General features: G+C 46.8%; 1 protein-coding gene across 1 annotated transcript in view; it reads right to left on the bottom strand.

The window, feature by feature from the left end:
- Window positions 1–13,876: 13,876 nt before the first annotated feature.
- LOC119441938 (interferon-inducible double-stranded RNA-dependent protein kinase activator A homolog) overlaps window positions 13,877–24,283 on the bottom strand; it is a 45,494-nt gene continuing 35,087 nt past the window's right edge. The window contains exon 8 of the mRNA XM_037706608.2: window positions 13,877–16,134. Within this exon, the coding sequence (XP_037562536.1) occupies window positions 15,998–16,134 (137 nt within the window). The 3' untranslated portion in view covers window positions 13,877–15,997. The remainder of the gene's footprint in view (window positions 16,135–24,283) is intronic.

Here is a 24,283-nt window from a genome sequence, read left to right as displayed (position 1 = left end):
TATTAATTACTTGAACATATGTTCCATTATGTAATAGTTACGGTGTAGGTAGTCTCCTTCAGTGACCATTAGGCCACAATTGCACGTATACACACTTCTATCGTGCCAACGATAGCTCTTTGACCAACGCTAGCTCTTTGCGATGATCGCCGCGTGTTCATGATGGCGATGATTATTTCCATACTACAGCACATACCCACAACTGGGGATTGACCAAGAAGCGGGCAGTACATTGAAAAAAAAAGTCGCAGTTTCGTCCAAAATTTCGATATAAAATTATTAGACAGTTATATACGCAGTAAGGTTAGTAGTTTTATTAGATGTATAAACTGCTGTAAACATTCGTTTACTAACTAAATTAACAAGCACGGTGTCACGAGTGCACAAGTAAACATGAAACATCTCACTCGATGACCACGTACACTCGCTGCCAGAACGCTGGCGTGATGAAGAGCGGCAGCAGCGGCCAGTGAATTATATTGCACCTTTCGTGACTGCCGGCGTCTCGCTTCAACGCCAACCAGACGTGCGAGAATACAGCGCACACGAAGCCGTCAGTTAAAGCCTGACCACATTCAGCGTTTTCCAGGCGTTTTCTGGCGTTTCGTCACCCGGCGTCGCTCAGCGTCGACGCTGAGGGAGGCGCCAAGCCGAAACGCCGTGCTCAAGACACACCAGAAATGTTGCCACCAATCAGCGCGTGGCCGCGGCCGCGCTGCTGGCAACTTTTGCAAGCGACTTCCGCAGCGACCAGTTCGCGTGCGTGCCACCATGGGGCGTCAGTGTCTTGTCGGCGATAAAGTCCCTAGTCGGCGAGGCGGCGCCATCTGAGAAAGCAGCCGCTCGTACCTTCGAGCGCGCTGCCGTTAATGTTATTTTTTGTGTGTTTTATTGCGATAGCAATTATATGGACACTTCAAGCAGATTTCTGTCGTCGGCGTCGCCGTCGTCGCCGCCGTGAGGTTCCGTATAAAGTCCAAGGGCGATAAAATCGTCGCCGCGCGCCGTATGCGCGAGTGAAAGCGCGCGGGGGACGCGCGCTATCACGGAGAGCGAACGCACGGCGGAAAGCAAACGCGAATGCCGTCGCGCGAAAGGCCGTGGGGGTATGGGAGGAAGGCGGGGCGGCGCTGTGCTGCGGCACCAAATGCGTATCTTGCAACCGGGCGCAAGCGGAAGTGGCCACTCAATCTCCCACGCGAAAGGAGGAAAGCGGGAAGGCAGCGCGGGAGGGAGAGGGGGCAGCTTCTACTCTGCCAACATCAGCGCTTGTACTTTGCCCGGCTGCGGCAGTCGCCCGCACCGTCTCTTAAAAGCGATCTCCACACCGCTCTGACCTTTGTATGCGATGTGCATTCGCCGCTCAGTTTCCGTTGAAGCGATAGACCGCACGAACCTTCGCTCGCTGCGGCGGCTGCGCTTGCTGCCAGCGTTTTGACAGTGGTTATCTGCGGTCATTGAGTGTGAGCTATTCATGTTTGCGTGTGCGCGCTGACACCATCCTTGTTAATTCAGTTTGTAAGCGAATGTGTCCCAGTTTTTACAGCCGATAAAACTACTATCCTTACTCCGTATAGCTGGCGAATAATTTGCTATCGCAATTGATGCTTCACTTTCGGGCGAAACTGCGACATTTTTTGTTTGTGTGTGCGCCGTAGAACTATAAACAGGGTATAAAAACCTCAATGAGGAATATTTCTCATAGTTCACTTGAATGACATTGCCCACTGCTTCTGGTTAAATTTGTCTGGTCACACTGTGCAACGCTGGACTGGCGCTGTTTGCGTGCCTCTCATGTGGCTGGGTGACCTCTCCGGCGCCGTTGATGCAACGACGCTCAGAGACGCAACGGCAGGAGACGCCGGTAAAAACGCTGAATGTGGGCCGGGCTTTAGCCTTCGGACCCACCGCAGATTACCTCCAAGATAAAACGCGCGGCCTACTACGGCAGGCCATGCGCAGCCGCGGCCGGAATAGAAGCGCAGATGCGCCCTTATCTAAACCCCCCCCCCTCTCCCCCGCCCGCCCTCTCCTAGCGCACGCACATCTCCGGACAGATAAAGGGCGCATCTCCGCTTCTACTCCGGCACGCCATGCGCAGCCGCGGCCAGAGTATAGAAGCAGAGATACGCCATTATCCCCCGCGCGCACATCATCTCCCCGCGAGAAAACAAATCGCCAGAAGGCGCTACTGCGCCTCCTGACAGCGCCCCCAATGTGGAAATGTCAAGCAGCGTGGTCGCACCGTGGTGCAGTATGGGTGTTCTGTGGTGCAGTCACCGCTTTGTTTACGTTGTTTCGCCCGCGCTTTCCTTCGCTGCTGGTGCTCACGGCGCTCCGTTTTCGACGGCGGCAGAAGATCGCCTGCTTGCTGAACAGCGTTGCAAAGACTGCAATGCGGTTTCAAGAAGATTGCCGACAGCTTTTTTCGTGGCGGCAACCTCAAGAAAGGGGAGCGTCTGCTTCCACACGTGTATGGCGTTGAACAAATTGTGGGCGGTGCTGTGACAGTGAAAGCCAAGTGCGTGTCGGAGGTGTCCAACAATATTGTATACGACATCGAGTTAGAGGTACAAACCGAGTTCAGTAATTTAGTCACGTTTATTTCTCTTGGTGCAGTCACAAAGCGGTCATGCATGCTTGCAGAGATGTACAGAGACGGTGACGATTGCGGTTGGTTTCGTTGGTCGCTGGGCGCGCACACATGGCTGCTCTCATTTTGGCTCCCAGGGAGTGGCATCAACACTGTCAGCACAGAAAGAACACATGCATTAGGCATCAATGAGCCAATAAAATTAATTATCGATGTAAGTACTACATATGCGCATAATGCCTTATATCATGCTGTATAAATATTTAATGTATATCATGCCTTATTCAATGCAGATGTTAGAGTCATGACAACTCATTGCATTAATGAGCAAGGTATCTTCACTGCTCATGAGGAATCGCTCGTACAAACTGCTCAGTGAAATGAACCCAGGTCACAGTAACCAGTGATCACAGTTCCCACACCAGCGATTACTTTGGGACCAGCAGCACGAGCGTAAGAATTAGCGATACATGCCTCATCGAAGGAAATCTAGTTTCTCATCGGGCGAATGCCCCGCCGCAGCTAAATGGCCGGCTACTACACGAAAGGAAGATTCTTGGCAGGAAGAATGTGCAAAGTGGCAATTACTTTAAAGCATGCTTAGATATTGTGAACCTAGAAAGCATGTCCAAGCAACAAACATAACGCGCACGTCTCGGGTAGCTGCTTTCCGATCTGCCACTAACCAACGCATCGCAGCTTGCATTAAACACGGATAGCCACCACACAAAAGACGAGTAGCGCGCGGCCCCTTTTGTTGCGTGCACAACTAGCAATTTAGGTTGCAGCGTTTGGAAAAGGGGTATAATTCTCTTGAGCTCGTCCTTGCCGATTGCGAGTGAACGAACAGTACAATCAATTAAATTCGGGGGGTTTTACGTGCCAAAACCAAGATATCATTATGAGGCACGCTGTAATGGAGGGTCTCATGAATAATTTTGACCATCGTAAGTTCTTTAACGTGCACAAAAATCAAAGTAGACGGTAACAAGTGTGTTCTTGCATTTCGCCTTAATCGAAATGCGGCCGCCGTGGCCGGGAATCGAGCTCGCGTCGTCGAGCTTAGTGGCGCAACACGTATGCATTTACCGCTAAGCTAACACGGCGGATGTCACTGTATGATTCAACTACGCGACACGTCTAAACAAACGGCCATGCGCTAAATACAGGCACATTACTATTGCGTTTTTATCGAGTGGCTTTTATATTGCACGCGAATGCGAAAGTACGTGGCTTACTTGACTCGGCGCACTGCAGTTATCCACGCTTGTCGTCTGTCCTTCTCGTACCACCTCTCCCGAATTCTGTAGGACTTCACGGGCGGCTTTCGACCTTTCGAGGCTGTTGTGGCAATCAACAACACAGCAGTATTGCGTGCCACCTTTGTTGGTTGATGAGGTCGCGCTCGCCGTCGCGAAAAGAACGCGCACGATCGCTCGCGCCGTAGAGAACACGGGCGCGCGTTGGCCCAGCGACGACCTTCGACAATTCCATCCTCCCGCCAGGGAAGCATTCGGCGCTGGTGCCACGCGGGCAAACTTTAGGTTGCCTCGTCTCCCTCCCAGTCTTCCTTGCTTGCGCGCGCGAGAGGAAGCCGCCGCACCAAGTCGCCATCCTTCTCGGCTCACCCTCGCATGATTACACCTCCCTCCCCCCCGACCCCTCCATCATAGCGCGCGCACCTTCCTCCCTTGCGCGCTCGAGAAGACGTCACCGCACCAAGCAACCATCCTTCTCGCCTTACACTCGCATGCTTTCAATCGCACCTTCCGGATACTACGCGTGGCCGCGAACTTATCGCATTTAATACGGAACCTCACGACCACGACGACGGCGGCGGCGGAAAACTTCTTGAAATGTCCATATAATTGCTATCGCAAAACCCGAGGACACCTAAGCACTTCCGAGCTGTAAATGCGAAAGCATGAATGCCCAATTGAACGCCGCTGAGCGGTCTTTCGAGTTTTGCGCTGCGAGTAATGTACCATAGCTGTACGTGCTGCCCAAGCCAGCAAGCAGCAGCAGCCTGCGGTGCCAACGCCGCATGCCACGGACGTCCTGCGCGACGAGAGACCGAGGAAGCAGCAGCGGCTACCAAGGCCGGCATGCGCGTGAAACAGCTAAGCCCAGTGTGGGTGAGAGAGAGAGAGAGAGATACGGACCGCGCTCCGGCATCCCAGAACGATTGGCGCTGAGCCGTGCTCCCTCAAGGGCTGCAGAAGATAGCGCCAACCTTTCCCTTTCCCTCAAGAACCACTTACCACCCAGAACGAGAGCAGGGGTGACGCGGCGTCGCGGCGATGCCCCCTCCTCTCAAGCAACACCTGGCGCGTTGATGATGATGATGTATGGTGTTTAATGGCGCAAGGGCCAGGTATGGCCAAAGAGCGCCAGGCCAGTGTGTTCATGAGTTGACAATGGAGCAATGAATTGCGAAAGGTAGATGTGTCGTGGCTGTAAAAGGGCCTAAAAACAATCGCTGTAAAATGCGTAAAATATATATGTAATAAAATTATGGCAATGGCTAATGAGGTGCACAATGAACACGAAAGAACAAATTGCAACATAATGAAGATAAACGAAAATTTATCACTGATAAACTTTTCAAACAGCACTACTGCCTTGACAGACCCTTTGAAACGCAAGGGCCTGGAGGCACGTGCTATGCAAAACTACTATCGCGGCGACATCCTCTGGAGAGGGGATGCGCTACGAAACTATTGGGCAAATAACATGCAATACTACATCGCTCAGAAAATCCAGGACAGCTTTAGTGCTAAAGAGAGGTTTGTCGCCCAGAAACATAGCGGGATGGAGTGGAAGACAGTATCGGTACGCTAGGGGAAAGTGCCTTTTTCTCTCTGTTTCGGCTTCCCTGCACTCCACGAGGACGTGGAGCACGGTAAGCCTCTCTCCACATCTACCACAGGTTGGCGGGTCATTTCCAGTTAAGAGGAAATTGTGGGTGCCGTATGTATGTCCTATTCTCAGACGAGAGAATAGGACATTTGTTCTTCGTATTTTCGTAACGGGATGCCAGGGACCTATTTGTGGCTTAACTAAGTGGAGCTTATTGTTCGTTTCGGCATCCCACAAGCGCTGCCAGTGGGTGCGAAGTTTCTTTCTCAAGTAGGGCTTGAGATCGCTGGCAGGGATAGAAGCGGTAGGGTTAAGGGCTCGCGATGTAGTCCATTTGTCCAATGTGGCCATTTGATCAGCCAGAACATTCCCCTCGATGCCTCTATGGCCAGGCACCTGGCGCGTTAATGAAGCACCAGCAGGAGGAGGCGCGGTCATGACTTGGCGTCGCAGACTTTGGGAAATTAGGCGCCGTTTCGCAGCTACAGAAGACAGACGCCGGTTTTTCCGCTCAATAGGCTATTTGACGATTTCGCATCAATAATATGATGAAATTAAGAAATATAAGGTAACATAAGAGTTGTCACATTACGTAGCATGGATGTGCGAGAGCAGGAATGGAATGGAAGAGTTATAGCATTTCATTAACCGCTTCACATAGATTCCAAAATGTGTGTTGGATCTGCATTATTTTGCTGCAAAAGTAATTACATGGGCACTCCAGGTGAAGTTTCACCGTCGCCGTGATGTTCCGCATAAATTTAAGTACTAGCAAGCTATATGTTTATCTGTGCCCTGTGTGAAAGATAGATGCTATACTATTTAACCGCTAAGCTTGCTCAGACCAGGTCTTATGTTCTTGACTGATAATTCTCAAAAGTTTTTGGAATTGCAGCGCGCGAACCTTATACGTATTTCCTATTTCGTTGCCCTGCAGGTGTTTCACATGCTCCGAATTTGCAGTGCACTTTAACCTGCGAGAGCAAGCTATGCATGAATCACTAGTTTTGTGTTCAGTCTCTATTCTGTAGGTGGCGATTTTATTCTCTTTCATCTCATAGCCGCTTATGCTTACTGTTTGTGTAGGATAGCTGGTTCTCTAACTTTTTTTTTGCAGGTTTGCATAGCTTGAAGGGATATTGCAAAATATTTCATAAAAGGTGCGGAACGCGTCCTTTGTGAAAGGGCATCTCATTACGAATATTTTTCAACGAAATTCACAGGTCATTAGGTTACGCACCCAGAGCGACCGTAATGGGTTAGCACTGCACCTACCTATCATTCAGAGATTTTCCGCTGAAATCCGCATCAACACCTGCGCTATCCATGGCTGCCCATGAACCTTCTACCTCTGTCTCCTCTTTACTTACCTTCATTTTTGTTTATTCTTTATTATTGCGTTAACAATTATATGGACACTCCGGACAAATTTTCGCCGTAGTTGGTGGTTTCACATAACGTTCAAATGCGATAAGATCGCGGCCGCGCGCCGTATGCTGCAAGTGCGAGAGTGAATCGACAAGGATGGTAGAGCGGGGTGATGTGCGTGCGCTGGGAGGGGGCAGGTTAACGCGCATCTCCTCTATTACTCCGGCCGCGGCTGCGCATGCCGCGGCCGCACGCGCTTTATCTTGGAGGTAATCTGCGGTGTATGCAAAGACTAGGCGACCCAATATGCCTGATGGCTTCGTGTGCGCTGTGTTCGCGCGCACCTGGGCGCCTAGTTCGCGTTGAAGCGAGATGCAGCACGAAGAGAAATTCGCTCACCGCTGCTGCCGCTCTTCACGCCAGCGTTCTGACAGCGAGCGTCCATGGTCATCGAGTGTCAAGCGAGATAGGTTCATGTTTGCTTGTGTGCGTCTGACAGCATGCTCGTTAATTTGGTCAGTAAGCGAATGTTTACAGAAGCTTATATTACCGATAAAACTACTAACCCTACTTATTAAAGCTATCGCTATAAGTGCTTCGCCTTCCGGGCGAAACTACGACTTTTCTTTAGCCTTTCATATGTGTGTTAAATGATACTGATACGGTTGTTTAGTGCCATGTCCTCCCCGAGTAGGTGGCCGGTATGAACCAACGACACAACGGCTGCAGTCATCGTCCCAAACCAGGGGCGGCGCCAGAGGAGGGCATGGAGGGGCGACAGTGCCCCCCCCCACCCCCCACCCCCCAAGAGCGCCGAAAAGTTGACCCAAGGTAGGCGGTATGAGACAAAATGTCACTTTTGATGTACAAATTGGAGGCAGATGCATGAGAACGGCGCTGCTTACAAAGGACGGCCTTGTTTAAGCATAACAACTTATTATACAAAATTTCTGATCACAAGTAATTACCCTCTCGCTTGTGATAGAATAGGCGCTTGAAATACAGCGCGAACTGCCGCAATAAGATAAAAATGGCTCCAACGGTTCTAAATAGATAAAAAAAATAGGCTACCCTTCGTTGTTCGGTCTGCTTGCGTGAACCGGCAATCAAGTTCGTGCCTCGGATGCAATACGCTCTTTTACAGGCGCCTTCCACTCACAGGCCTCTTCGGCAGAGAATAAGCTTCGCCCTGCTGAAGTCGCATAACCGCGAGTGCTGTGTAACCGAAGGCAGCGCACGTATACCACGCGGGATACACGTGTCGTCTTTATACGGTGCATAAGCGGCAGAACACAAGCACAGCAAACAGTGTCGGCTCGAAACCATAGATGTCCACATATGGAGACGGTTTCAATGCCCTTTTATGCGAACTCCGCTCGGCTACTGGGCAGAGTTGAACCTTGACCATGCGGAGATCCCAGTCACACCACTGAAGTGCATAAACTAGCGTTCCACGAACTGCACAAGCTAGGTGTTTTCTCCGTGACGATACCGGAATCGTCATCATCTTGCGAACGCACGTTTCGGTGCCTTCGAAGATTGAAGACTTATCTTCACATCAAGATGACGAATAACCGTCTGAGCGACCTAGCTGGGCTTGCGGTCGAACTATCTCTTGCCAATAAGATATATATTCAGCGTGTTCTCGACATGTTTGATGCTGCGCACAGTAATCGACGTATACGTCTGCACTAGTATGCCGGTATAATGATACCCCATCGTATCTCTGCGGCGCTTGCACCGGAAAATTGTGCGGGCACGGGCGTAGGACCCAAACACATACCGGTATCAGAACACCCGCTTCACCATCGAATAGATCCCAGCTGTTTTGTCTTTTACTGTCACAGCGCAAGCACTAACATCTGTGGTTGTGCTGAAAAATTCGAGCACTTCATCTGTCCCCATCATCGCTTTGAAGGACACTCCATAGGGTGCTGTCCGAGGCGACGTCTGTGCCCTAGCTAGTGTAGTGAACAGTGCTAATATTTGCGTTTGTGAAACCTTCTGTAGTGCCACTGACTGGCATGCCTACTGCGTCCTCTATTTTTGCAGTTCTCTCCTCTCTTCTATTTGCTTTTGTTATTTCCCGTATATTTCCTTGTTATTATTTTCTTATTTCCAGCGTTTAGAATCACCAGCCGGCGCCACAAGGGTGCTTAATTTTTTTTTTTTTTTTTGTAATCTAGCGAGTCTTTACCAAAGTTGGAATTGATATGCACATTGCTTAGTGGTGTTCTCTCTCCTGCTGTGAAATTACTCTTTTGAAGCTATATTGTAATCTAGATAACTGATGTTATTATTTTGTTGCTGCTGGGTACCTGTTTTTTTGTTTTTTTTTTCATTACTTAATACTGTTTTTTATGTGTGCTCTTGCTCTTTATGTGTGCTCTTGCTTATGAGCAGTGCTCTTGCTAAGAAAATTTTCATTTTCTTAGCAAGAGCACTGCTGTGTAAATATGCTAATTTTTAATTTATATCTTACTGCGTTGCTGGAATAGCTTATTCAGACTGATGTATTTAGAACGCCTTCAGCCCATTCAAGCTGTTGCTAAATGATTTTAGACATCGAGCAATTTGTATCCGCATCGCAACCCTGTTGTGCTCTCGGACGAGTGTGTTGAACATACCTAAATAAATATTCGCTTTTTTTTCCACCTGCTTTCATTCTTAAATGACGCGAAGAAAGCACGCCGAATAACTACAAAGTTCAGATGGTTCAATTTAAAAACATATAAGAAAATAAGAAACACATTCAGAAATAGTGGGAGAAATTGTAATGCACAGAAGCGTTGGGCTGAGCAATGATTGACATCTTGTGAACATGCGCAGCCTGGATATCTACTACGTTGCACTTATCTAAGGAGAATACCATGTATGTTTAGTGGAGTCTTGAGCGACTGAACAAAGCATAGGTTCCATGTAACAAGATTTATCTCGGACTTCCGATTGATTGATTTGAACGTTTATAAAATAAGAGGAAAGTGGAAGGGAATTAAACATAGTCAAAACACAACGCATAAGTTCCCCGCCTATCGACGCGCCGGCAGAAGTATTCGGCCGCCGCTGCGGAAGTTGAAAAGGCAACGAGCGCCGCCTCACGGAATTTATGCAGAACTAAGGGAACCACTGCCCCAATGGGAAAGCGAGCGACGCGGCGGGCATCTAGTAAAGGAGGCATTGGTAAAGCATCACGTAGGATAACTCTCTGGACTAGGGAGAAGGAATGAGGGTAGGATAGGTAAAAATGCGAAAAATAAGATAAGTCCCAGTTTCGCAGGAAAGGCGAAGCATTGATTGTGATAGCAAATTATTAGACAGCTATACAAAGTAAGGTTGACATTAAGTGGAATGGAAAAAATGGACCTGGGCAGGCGATGTAATGCGTAGAGTTACAGAATAGATACCAAGAGAAGGGAAGCGCAGTCGAGGACGGCAGAAAACTAGGTGGGGTGAAGTTAGGAAATTTGCAGGCACTAGTTGGAATCAGCTAGCGCAAGACAGGGGTAATTGGAGATCACAGGGAGAGGCCTTCGTCCTGCAGTGGACATAAATATAGGCTGATGATGACGATGCCAAAGTAAGGTGGGTTTAATCAGCTATGCACCTGTGGCAACACTTGCTAGCAGGACGCACTTTAATATTAAATTTGCTATCACAATCAATGCTTCGCCTTTTGGGCTAGACTGCAATTTTTTTCCAGATTTTTATATCCGTGTCATGTGATATTGATACGGACGGTTCCATTACTCTACTCTATCAGTTCGCTATCGCGCAGCGATGGAGTTTGGCAATTTGTGCACCATGCAGACTCGGAGGGTTGCAGCATCTGTGCATGCATTTCGGACATGACAACTGACAATACTGTAACGAAGACATGTGTGTCACGCAGTTCTTGAGAAGATCGCAATGTCCGTTGTGTGAGCCTGCTGCTGCCGAAGTAAACGAGTTCAGAGTGGGGAATCAATGAAGTATGTTTTTAATGCAAAGCATTGACCACTTACCAGGCATTTTGTTCCATGTAGGTAGGTTCCCTTATCCCCTCGTTTGGGATACTTTCAATAAAACAAGTCGCATGCCTGATGGTGCGGTCCCCGAGGCGCAACAACACGTTTTATCCATTCTGCCAAAGATGGAGGTATAGTACGAAATAATAACCCTATTCCACCATACTACCACACTCCTCAGAAGCAAGTTGCCGCTTCGAGACGGTTAGCGCCGTCTCAAATTGTTGCTATGCTCCTTTGCATAGCAACAATTCGTTTCCTCGTGGCAGACAGCGCTAAGAGATCATATGACATTGCATCGCACTGAGGATTTTGACCTAGGTCATAACGTTTCCTCGCCGGAGTATGTTATGCTCAGTCATTGTGCCATTGTCATATCACACAAGTGCTTGCCCCTAACGAAAATGTAGCATGATCTGGCAACAATTTGCACAACCACAAGTGATGCCATAGTCAGCTAGCAAAATGCTTCAAATAACAGATTCCCACAGTGTGCAGGATCTGCAAGTTCTTAATGCGAAACATTTGGCTCAACCCAGGCACCTTGTTACAGTAAATACACGCATTCACATGCAACTGATCGAGCAAAATTAAAGACAACTGAAAACGGCAATACTAGACAAGCATCACTAGAGTGCTCATATTTACCGTGTATGTGAATTATTTGTTCCTGAAACTAATTTTTCGTGCCAGCGTCAACCATAAAGCACTTCAATACGACTGCCACGTGCATCACATCACATGGTACGTGCGCGTGCCGGTTTCCAATCGGTTTCAAAAATCTGTATCATGACATCCTTGGCAGACAAACCCGAACTGAATTTTCTGCAAGAATGGAGAATTCCAGATAAGAATTAACTGCTCTGGTAATGAAACCGTGGAGCCTTTTTAGAACTTACCAGCTTTGTTCTTACCTTGCTTGTTTGAGAAAGATCTCGAGGAGAGCTGGAGATGTTAGCCTAACAAAATGTCTAACATGCTACTTCAGATGATTCGGGTGAAAGATCAAGTAATACCCATCACACGGGCACTTCTAAGTCCTTTGAACTAAGCGACATCTACTGCAAAGGCGTTCACACGAGGTGACACACAACAGAGGATTATCTCCTTTCTGGTAAGGCCCCCTGTGCCTTTTCGGACATCTCCCTGTGGAAAGGGAGATGTCCGAACTACTTTATGGCCTGTAAAGGCGTAGCCTGCCTGCACAGCCCGTCGACAATACAAAAGTTACTGAAACACTTCGTAGTCTTGGTGACAATTTTATTGCTTCCGTAAATGTTTCTTACAGTTAACAGACACCTAATTTGTCTCACAGTGAACTTTTATTGCAGCCATACTTTCAAATGCATGCAACTGGCCCCGTCGCAGATGTCGCCACTGTCACGTCACCATACTCGCCTCGGACAGCTTCGTCTGCAAGTTATTTCAGCCATCCAGTTTTGTCGGCGCAGCATTACAGTGAACTAGAATACCACATGGGCAGTGTGCCAATCGACGCGCACCGTACGTTATCGCCCGTGCCACTTGAAATGGTGCTTGTAACGGCAGCGTTGTCGTTAACTACTGAACACATGTAGCAAACCATAGCTCTACCCACGGCCGGTCTGGCATGCACATATGGTTAGACGCCTGACGCGTTCCAGACCAGCCATGATTCAGCGCAAGCAGCAGCTCTTTTATGCATCATGCTTTCAGTTTTTTTATGCTTTCTTGTTTTGCACCAAACAGATGCACAATGTTTTCGCACTTTGTCAGTTTTAGTTTAAACAAGCAGCGTCTTCCGTTTTGCTGCGGCGCTTTCTGAAAAATATATATATATAAAGGAGACCGCGCCATATTGTGTGTCACCGGCAAAACTCCTTTTCGTAAGGGGCCCTTCAGCTCAATGTAAAGTGGTTTACTTCAAAGGCCTTTAGTTTAACCGTGTGTCAGAGGTATTAGGGATTCATACACGGAGTAAATCATCAAGAGCTTTGGACGTGCATCTCTCAAAATGTCGAAAGTGCTTTTTGCTTTGTTCAAAGTTAAGGAAGCATTACTCCAGTGTACAAGACCATCTCGCAGTTCAACGCAGGCAACTCAATTCTTTGTGTTACGAAATGCTTGCATGTACTATCGGCATCAAATGAAATGCGAACAGCATAGCACATGGCCAAAGCATAACTGAAGGTATAGTGCGTACCGCACCGTCCGGTCATCACCGTTGAGAGGTGTGCATATCCGGTTCGACAGTATTGCACGATGATGTTCTCTCTATACTGCAATATTTTCGTTTCTGTTCTGGTTCTTTTATTTCAAAGCCAGAAAAGAACAATCTAAGAAAACAGAAGGTAAAATATTGCAGTATAGAGCAAGTATTATTGCACAGTGAGGCGAAACCATGTGTGCTATCACTATCAAATGAAACGCGAACAGCGGTGCGCGTGCTACAGTTTGTGCCGTCATCTTTTCTTGCTTTCAAATAAAAGAGAACCACAGCAGAAACGAAACTATTGCAGTATAGAGGGAGCATCATCGTGCAGTGCTGTTAACCTGATGTGCGTGCCTGTCAGTAGTGATGACTAGACGGCGCACACTATACCTTCAGTTATGCTTCAGCCACGTACTTCACTGTTCGCATTCCATTTCACACCGATTGTACATATCATGTGCGCCAAATCCTTGTGAGCACTGCAGGTATGGCACATTAGAGTAATACACTGCTGTATTTTAAATACAGAATGATTAGTAAAAGCAACATTCAGCCAAAATCGATTCAAGCATGCACGATTACACCTGTTGAGAACATGTGATAACTTCTCTGTGTTGTCCATGTAAGAGCTTACACTAGGAAAATGGCGCACATGCTATCAAAATCTACATCTTAGCAAGATGGCGCATGAGTTTCCAAGTAGTGTGACTGTAACCAGCCACACAACATGCAAAACAAGAAATTAGTTCACTGCCTCGGAGAGATGCGCAGTGTACGTCTCACCCAGGATTGCAAAATGCACAGAGTGCTTTTGGTAACTGTTCAACTGTTGGCACTGAACAAACACACAACACAGCAGTTTTGTTGATTACCGTTTATTTTGTCACTCGCAGATGAAAGGTTGGAAATTGGGAAAAAAGCTAGCCTACATGCTTGATAGTTAAGAGAAAAATTCCCATCTACATGATTGGTTAATATTCATTCCCTCCTTGCCAGCCTGAAGTCCCATCCTATTTATCTTCACACACCAGCAACCATAGATAAGCTGCAAAAGCAATCTTATGTAGTCACAATTGTGGCAAAATGCATGCACTATACTACAGCAAATAATACTACTACTAATAAAAAAGAACAGAATGGTGCAACAATACCAAGGGAGATGCCCAGCCTGCAGCATGCAGTACAAAACTGTAGCATCTAACCTTCAACCAGTGCTTAAAAAAAAAAGAAAACTTGTCTTACAAAAATTACTAGATTAAAATCTTACTCCATATGCTTGCGAGAACAACAAAGGGACTCTGTAAGCAATACTCTGATTATAGATTTACAACACCTGCTTCAGGAAAAAATTAAAATAAAAAATGCATTCAAATACATATCTTATAAGACGATGGTGTGGCTGTCCTCCCTCCCAATCTCCAGACTTTCAGATCGTTGGATGCCCGATTCGTGTCAGTTCCTCGGAATGTGAGAGAAAATGCTTTCTGCAGCTAGAGTTGCTGGCTGTTCCCCCATCTTCGTTCACAATTTTGGCTCTTTGCTTAGTGTGAAAAAACAGGCCACGCTCTTCATCCCTCCTTTTGTAGCGTCCGTTCAAGAAGAAAAAGCCCTTCTGGCAACAGTTTCCGCACGGGTAACGTACAAGCGTTACAAAAACATTTTTTTTTTCTTTTTCTCTCTTGCGGCTACTTCTCTCTTGCAGAGCAGACAGAACACAGCATAGCAAAGTGAATCTTCACAACTATATAAGACTGTGTGAGCTACGCAGATGCATCAACTGCTAAACAGAACGAATATAACTACAGCATGATGCCATTTCAGAAAAACTGCAGTGCAATGCCACACAGGTCTCAAACATGCAGTTGTACCGGCAATGCTGATGCAATTTCTGACAGTCTGGATGCGAAGATTGCGGAACTTCATCATTTAGTAAAGAAAACAAGCAGAGGGGTTTATCTCCCTTCATTGCTGCTGCACTTTCCTACTGAGAGGGGAATTTAGCTTAGTCAAATGCAGTGCACTGTAGAATGGCAATTTTGCTGTTAACTGCACAATCAAAATCACTAAAGAAGGCTTTTTTCTTTTTTTTTCTTCTTGTGTATGTCGTGCAAAACTTGCCAGCGCAGTTTAGTGATTGGCCAAGTGAGCCAGAATTTACGCGTCTTACAAATGCAGCACCTTTAAAAAAGGTCTTTTGTCTTGAAAAACGTGGCTAGACTCTCTGAAATTGCCTCAAGGCCCCTAACTTTTTCGGTGTCTGTCCTCCACAATAACATTTTGTCCCAGCTCTTTGAGCCAGGTGCAAACACCCTTGATCGAGGCACAAACAAATAAAAATTTGACAACGTGCAGCCACAGATCTCATTTAATGAGAAAGCTACTGTGATTGCACCTCTCTTGCCGTTCTTGGAACAAGCAAGAAGAGTAAACTGCCCTTCAGCACAGACCTGAAGAATGCATCAATCACAAACTACCTCGATCAGGTAAACCATCTACCTGAAGTCCTTCATTAGTGTAAACAGTCTAAAGGTAAAACTAAGGAAAGAAAATAAACTATGCCTTGGCTGCTGAGAGAGCTGTTGCTAAGAGAGATGTGCAAGAATGCAATTGGCTAGAGGTAGAAGCCAATAAAAAAATGGGAAGACATTATAGGCCAGCCTGCAGCAACTTGTCCCCTTGTCGACCAGACACGAAAGCTACGTAAACCTTTGCGCAGGCTTGGCTTTGCATATAGGCCCTGCCCCACATGTATGGGACCGGATGAACGCAACACTGCCCCAAGGTCGGATTAAGGACGCGGGTGAACGAAGAGGAGGGAACAGCCAAAGGCCGAAGTGCAGCTCATCTGACTAGAGACGGGTTTTCTTTGAACAAGGTACCTTGAACATCAAAATGCTAGGGTTTTCTGCCTTGTGGGTGGCAGAACTCCTCTGTTCAATCCAGGTTGACCAGCATGCTGCTGAGCCAGGTACCCTGCCTGCCTCACTTCTTGGTCATGATCTTCAGGTACTGCAGTGCGCAGCGCGCTGCAGCCACCTGTGCCTGCTCGGGCGTGTCGGCCGTGCCAAAGCACACTGCCAGCGGCAGTGACGTCAGCTGGACCAGACACTGGTGCTTACCTGCATTGGCAAAACAAATAGGAGGAAGATGAGCGGCAACATTGGGTCTAGTATTTCTTGCTCTTACGACAAGACACTAGAAAATACAAGGAATGCAGTTGACGAAATTGAAGCACGATGGCTTGGGGAGAATGGGCTAACATTTCAGCATTTAAAGGTTCATTCTGGCACAATGAGCAGCACTAGCATATTAGTGATTGTAAGTACAACTGATTGAGAAGATGCCTAAAACCCTGTACAAGCAAAAAAAAAAAAGAGAGAGAGAGAAGAATAATAAAGAGAACTCCTGAATCAATGGATGTTCATAGTTATACAGTCGAATCCCCCCCTACAACGAATGCCGATACAACAAAACTTCCGCCACAACGAAGATTTTCCGATTCCCCGTCAGCTGCCCATAGAAAGTAATAAAAAAAAAGTATCTCCATAACGAAGGCGTTTTATTCGGTATTTCCACTTCAACGAACTTTTCGAGAACGAAACTGGGACTGAATTGAAATTGGAACTGCCGAGTAGTCAAATTAGAAGGCCCTTCCAAAGCTGTGACGATGGTATGTCCCCTTGAATGAGGTTTTTGTGAAGGAAATAAAGTTCAAAGTACCGATTTAGCCACTGCAATCCATAGCCATGTGTGGTCATCACGCGCCTGCGGGAAACTGCACGGGATCACCACAATCGCTGCCGTTTTCTGTTGTGTGTGTCCAGTCGAAATGGCTACACCAATGATGAAGCATAAATTTCTCTCTCTCAAGGAGAAGGCACATATGATCGCTGAGGTAGAAAGCGGATGGGAAAAAAATTCGCAGTTTCACCCGAAAGGTGAAGCATCGATTGCGCTAACAAATTAGTAGACAGCTATACGAACTAAGGATCATAGTTTTGTCGGCCGTATAAACTTGTAAACATTCGCTTAACAACTAAATTACCACGCACGGTGTCGCGCGTGCATAGCTAAACAAGAACACATCTCGCTCGATGACCGTGGAAACTCGGTGTCTACACCCTGGAATGAGAAGACGCGAGCAGCAAGCAAATTGACCTCCGTGAACTAAACGTCGAAAGCACAGCGCACACACTCTACCGACACTAGTTGCACTTTGCCCACATCGCAGATCGCTTTGAAGATGAGGCCCATACAGGCGCTCACTTTGTGGATGTCGCAGATTGCTTTCACGATAGCGCCTAGACTAGTACACTCTAATAGCGCCCGAGCGGCCGTGCCACAGCCGCTGTTGTCAAGATGCTAACGTCTCGTCGTCTGCGGAAAATGACAACCCGCTAGACACACTGAATCCGGCAACTGCTTTGAAAGTAATCAATCCTTTTGATCTCATCTTAAAAGTTATCAGAGCCCACGACAATGACATTGCGATGGCTCTTTTAACGGACTGTGAGACTCGCATAACGCCTTTGCTTGCCGTGAAGCGTGAGAAATCCAGGCTGACCGACTTCTAGAAATAAAACTTCCGTTAAGCGCAAGCTTGCCAAGTTTGCCGACTTTGGCATAAATATGCAATGAAATTCTCACAATTCAATCCGTTTCATTGTGACGGTGCATGTGCCGCAAAATGAGTGTTTCGCGATCGGCCGGGTACGCGCGTTGAGTTGGGCGTAGGCCGCAACGTACGAAAAATGCTGTAACAGCGGCACGAAATGCATTCTCTCGTGAAGTTGACAGTTATTGACCGCCTTCAGTACGTCTCAACCTTATCCCCCACGCCATTGCGAAGGTTTCCCGGACGATTGTTTCTGTTTCGTTCGCGGCTTTGCCGTTTGGGGTACGCACTAATTTCGCGTTAACGAAGTTCCTCCACAATTAAATTTTTCGCGTGTCCCGTGAATTTCGTTGTAGCGGGACTGGACTGTAGTATAAAATGCTATTTCACTGACTGCGTGCTGGTGTTGCATGATTATCTTTCTCATATGTTTCTTTAATCAATCGCATGGTCTAAAGAAAAAAAGTGCACGAGCATTCTAAATTTCGGATATGAATCGAACAGTCCTTGACGCTTGATTCATATTTCACTGGAGAATTCGCTACTACGTGAAACAGTTCAATATTTGTTGGCCCAAATGTAGGTAACACTGATTGAGTCTACAGGGAGAAAGACTGATGCAAGTTGAGTGGGTTCAGAATGATTTTGCTGCAGGAAAGCTGCAGTTGCCTTAGACCATGCAGTTACCTTAGATTAGACCACTTGTGGTTTTATAACATGCACCCAAAGCTTGGTACGTGAGTGTTTTAACATTCAGTCTTGACTGGAGTACAGCTATGGCAAACTGAGGAATAAACCCACCACATCATGCTCAGAAAAGAATTTCGTCTCTCAGTGATACTAGCACACCTGATCTCATCCCATGGTGAAGATGACGGACCCTGCAGATACAGTCAATGTCCGATTTTCCGGACTTCTTACCCCTAACCGCAGGTCCGAAGCGGCATCTATCACCACCATTTTGATTATCTCGCAGCCTTGAACCCCAACTCTGGCACGCTGACCCGCTAGCCGTAGCCAGCCGTATCGTATCAAAACATCAAATCAGCACTCTCGCATGCCAATCCGTTGGCAGAGCCCACTACAGCTATGGCCATAACCTTTTGTGTTTATCTACATGTTAAGCTAGCTGTGTGATAGGTCGTGTGATCGTGTTGTGCTGCTAGGCGCTCTGTTTGACATTCGCTATGAAGCTTCTCGCTGTTTAGTGCTGTGCTTTTCATCGAGCGGAGTCGCACCTGACAGCGATGCACCGACTATGCCTTCGCCATCTTCGCCCATGGCTTTGAAGCGTGCAAAGCCCTATTGTAGGCTGACGATCGAAAAACAAAGCCGCTATGATCAAGCAAGTTGAAAGCGGCTTGTCACAAGCCGATGTGGGCAAGGAGTTTGGAATTTCAAAGGAAACGGTTTCGGATTTTATGGAAAACAAGTTGAAGATTTTGGAAGTAGCTGGAAAGTCAACCTGGGCTCAAAAAAAGAATGCGATTCAGGGTGTTCACCTGAAGCTTGAGGAAGCGCTCCATGTGTGGCTAAACACCAAGAAAGCAAAGTGAATCCCAGTCTCTGGTTACATCTTGAAGCAAAAGGTGGTGGCTTTCGCGCTTCAAATGAACGTCGAGGACTTCCAAGTTCAGCGATGAGTGGCTCAGAAATCTCAAGAATCGAAATGACCTCTAGTTCAAGAAAGTGCAGGGAAAGTGGTGCTGTTGATGATTCAGCCATCACGCAGTAACGGAATGGAAAGCTACAGTTTTCGTTGCAGCAGTTCGCACCTGAGAACATTTTCAAATGCGATGAGAGTGGATTGTTCTACAAAGTGCTCCAAGACGAAACGCTTGCATTTACTGGTGACCCCTGCCATGGAGGAATACACAGCAATGAGCGGCTGACCATCCTTGTCGACAGCAACATGTCAAGCAGCGAGAAGCTTCCTATGCTCGTTGTAGGGAAATTGAATCCAGGGTGTTTGGGGGCAACCCTACCTGTTCAGTACGAGGCCATCAAGAAGGTCTGGATAATACAGCAGTTATTCAAAGTCTACACTTGCAAGTTGGACAGAAGGCTCGAACAGCAGAATCAAGAAGTTCTGCTGTTTGTGGGATAACTGTGCTGTGCATGGCTACATCAAAGACCTAAAGGCTCTGCAGATGAAATTTCTGCCGCCAAACCCCCCAGCAATCTTGCAGCCATGGATCAAGGCATGATCCGCAACCTGAAGCTTCTGTACAGATCATGCGTGCTCAGACACATGGCGCTGTGCTCAGCATTGGCATTTCGATTCCAACCAGGATAACTTTTGAAGGATTTGCTGAAGCCGACAAAGATCTCGAATTTTGTGCGGCATTAACAGACGATGAAATCATCTGTCAGGTGACGGATTTGGACGACTCCGACAATGAGAATGAAGAGCCAGCGCCTACACAGCCGACGAGCTCCGAGTTGACGTGAGCATTGATGACAGCGTCATCAATGTGCAGCAATGATATAACCCTGGTTGAAACTGAAGCAAGCATCACTGCGTGCAAGTGGAACACGGTGCAAAAGAGGATCAATGATTTTTTCGCACCGCTAAGGCAGTAACAGGCAGCGTTGACCCAGCTGAAAGTAGCGCCGGCTACATTGATGGCACCCACTGTTGCATTTTCTTTTTCTTTTATAAACAGGTCTTTTCAGAGCCATCTCAACGATGCATTGGGAGAGTTGCACAAGTCTGATTCTCCGTCCTTGACACCCTCCATCCGAGAAATACCTACTAAATGGTGTTTTCTGCATGCATTAGTTTTTTTCTCGGACTGCCCCATTTTTCAGACGTTGACTGTAATCCACAAAATCCAGTACACAATGTGTGCATTATGAATGGGTCAAGGGAATATGAATAGTCATCATATGTGTAGCGTATCTCTTATAAAAATGGTTCAGTGTCTTTGGTTTTTATTTGTCTAAAATTTGGCAACCTATTTTCAGTTCCTGTGTCAAAAAGAAAAAAAAAAAAAAAAACAAACTTGCTGTACTACAACTGAATATCCTGCTCTTCAAACATGTAGTTGACAGAATAACAATGCTTTAGAAATTTAAGCAAGACAAACGTTTCACAAGAGAATGGGGACGAAGTAATTAATAGCGGCCGAACCGAACAAGAGATTCTACAGCCCGGAGCCAACAATTCAACGAAAGGACTTCAAAGGGACAAAGACAAGTGCTTTTGCGAATTGTTAGCTCTAGCTTGAGGTTCCCATTTTATGCTCGTTGTTGACTACTTCAAAGCTTTAGAGAAGCATTCTAGCAAGCGCACACTGCTATATGGCCATACAACTATGAAGGAATTAAAGGTGAATGAATTTGTGGTTCGATCACAAACAGATAGAACCTTTATTTGCAGCATCAAGCGGGTAGGGAGCTCGGATACAAATAAGACAAAGATAGCTAGAACAACAAGCTAACGTGTGACTTTAACCTCTCCAGGCTCCTTGTATCGAGGAATTGTAGGCTTGCGCAAGGTTACATTCCAATTGCCATTTTACCTTTCACGACAAATTTTCATTCACTGACCCTTTTCAGTTGAAACTAGGGGCACGGGAATATTAAATTTCGAATGCCATTGAATATTACATTTTTAATATTCCTATTAGATGTGAAAGCCAGGTACAGTAAAACCTCGATAATTCGAAGGCCGCCGGACCGCGAAAATTCTTCGAATTAAGCGGACTTTCGAATTAATCGAAATGAATAATATAAAAAGAAAACAAGCAAGGACTTGCCGCAAAAAGAAATCACCTTTATTTTCCATGTCCGAGAAAAATTACTCAAAGTAATCACCGATGCGGGATTACTTGGCGCGCTGGTTCGCTGCCCCTAGTGCCATGCTCTCCAGCTGGCTCAAAAAACGTAGCATACAAATATCACCCGCACTGCACTCAACGAAGTTGCGGACGATGTTCACGGAATCAATAACTGCCGCGAAAGCGGGCGTGGTGGTGCTTGACTCCAAAAATTTGGACTTGCTGGATATTCCGGACTTCAAAAATGCACCATCAGGGTTCCCATTGAGTTCATGCATTTTCGCACCCAATTTTTCGGATGAATTGAGACCCCAAAGTTCGATTTTGCGGACTAAATCGCTCTTTCCGAGCCGCGCTACCCAATCTTGGAGGCCGCCATGTTGGATTTTGCACTGGCTTGAATTCCAGTGGCTCGCTGTATAGCCTCCAAGATTGGAACGCGCGCTATCAATAGAGAGCTCGCGCAATCCTCCAGTCTCGGAGGCCATGCCCGCTCTTCCTTGGCTGACAAAACGCTCAAGAGTACTGCACTTTTTCTTTTTTCTTAGTAATATGCGCTCAGCACTATCGTTGTAACCATTTATTATGGGATTTTTTCTATTGCGACAGCAATTATATGGACACTGCAAGCGGATTTTCGCCGTCAGCGTCGCCGCCCTGAGGATCCATACAAAGTCCAAGGGCGATAAAATCATCGCCGCGCGCCCGCCGTATGTGCGAGTGACAGCGCGCGGGGGACGCGCGCTTTCATGGAGAGCGAACGCACGGCGGAGCGTAAACGCGACTTGCTCCCTCGTGCGAAAGGCCGTAGGGGTATGGGAGGGAGGGAGGGAGGGAGGGAGGGGGGGGGGGGGGGGCGACCTCTACTCTTCCCGTGTACTCTTCTAACAACTGCGTACTTAGCGCCGGAGCGGTTTCTCGCGCGCACCGTATCTTGAAAAGCGATCTCCAGACGGTTCTGACCTTTTGTATGCGCCGTGCTCTCGCCGCTCAGTTTCCGTTGAAGCGATAGACCGCACTCGCTCGTGCGCGCTGACACCACGCGTGTTAATTCAGTGAGTTTTTTTTTTCTCTCAAGTTTCGGTTGCTATTTTGAACGTGGCGTGTACACTGAGCAGGTGTCTCGGAGACCCATGTCTCAGTGATCGGCGCTACCTCCTGTACCTTCGCGAGAGCTAAGCGGTGCGAAGCTCGTACCTTGGATCTCCATGGCGAACTCCGTTGGCGGAGATCGCCAACGCGGTGACGTTCGTGTCGACTGTACGCGGAGACGACGTCATTGCTGCGCAAATCCAAGCAAGTCGATCCCCTCCAAGCGTGGTATGAGGCAGGGCATTATTAGAGATTGTTTTTAAGCCGCCCTATAACTTTTTTTTTTTTCGGCCGAACGAGTTTTCCGGACTATTTTTCAGTCCCCACGAGCTTGGGAAATCGGTTGGCGACTGTACGGAGCGCCCTAACCTAACCGCCGCACGTTGCTACTAGCCAGAAACTTCGAATTATCCGAATAGAGCCGCGTGGGCCATTCAAATTATCCGGTAGAATTTGCATTGAGAATGACGGGACAGCTCAAATTCTTCGAATTAACCGAAATTTCGAATTAACCGAGTTCGAATTATCGAGGTTTTACTGTATTTCAAAATTTTCTGACACTAGATGAGATGCGAATACAGTCCAACCTACTTAAAGTGATACCAGGTTTTAACAATATTCCGATGTAACAATAAGCAACTTCTGCGAGTTTTAAGGTAAGATAAACCACTTACTACATTGTCCCCATGCTGTATTATTGAATATAAGAATTAAATCTGGATAGTAAGTAACTGTGATGAAAAAAAAATGCATGCATGCCGCACGCCTTCACCACACCCGCTGTTGTGCTGCGCACCCCACACGACACACCTTCGCACTATGCATCACCAGCCTTGCACGCCTCACTCCACCCGCACAGGCGACTCGTGTATCAAAGGGGTGGAAGAGAGACGGGTGCTTGCGCTTGGCACTTTAATCTTGTTATAAGTGGATTTGACTGCATTCAAAGCAAATCACATACTGCTGGCTGTGCGGGAGCCAACACAATTCTTTGGATTTGTTTCTATCTAATCTACAAATACGACCTGCCGAATTTTGTGCAGAATTCCTAGGTATACTTGATTGTGGCGCGAAATACATTTCGTGAAAAAGGGACAGAAGAAAGGAGACAGTGAAGCGCCAAACTACTAACGGTTTGCCCCATCTCCCGAAGACTGTTGACCGTAATGCATGTAGTATTGAATCAATACTGCGACGAAATGTATTGCCACTGTTGAAACGAGTTATGGATGAGGCATGTAATGCAGCGGGATTTCTTTTTCGTGCTTCCCTAAGGACACTCGGCTCAATCTAGTACCACCATGTGCCCTCTGAAATGCGCCATGCGGCAGCTGGGGTTCTCTCTGGCACTTATTTCTTAACACACTGTGCCATCTAGTGCGGCAATGCCAAGAAGCGACAGCTGGCGCAGGGCCAAGTGACTCCAACAGGCATTTGATGCTGTACAATAAAGCACAGGTTGGCTAGACCAGATAGTGTGAATTACTCATTTTTTTTAAACCAAAGGTCAAATAAACAAGCTTTTACTGTAACAGCTTACTAAACTTTTTTTTTTTGACAACATAATTATGATCTTACAACACGTTAAAATAAATAAACTGCTCATAAATGCACCTGCATATCATTATGCCATATTTCATTCAAAGTTAAGTATCCGTATTCGATCTCAATTTGGAAATGTTGATATTTGCAAATTCTTAACGTGCAAATATAAAAATTGAATGTCAGAAAACAAATTTGTCGTACCTTTTTGGTTTTTCTTTTTTTTTAACCGAAAAT

Source organism: Dermacentor silvarum, chromosome 2, assembly GCF_013339745.2.
Source record: "Dermacentor silvarum isolate Dsil-2018 chromosome 2, BIME_Dsil_1.4, whole genome shotgun sequence".
Lineage (NCBI taxonomy): Eukaryota > Metazoa > Arthropoda > Arachnida > Ixodida > Ixodidae > Dermacentor > Dermacentor silvarum.
The sequence above is the reverse complement of the archived record's forward strand: the minus strand, read 5'-3'. Positions and strand labels throughout refer to the sequence as shown.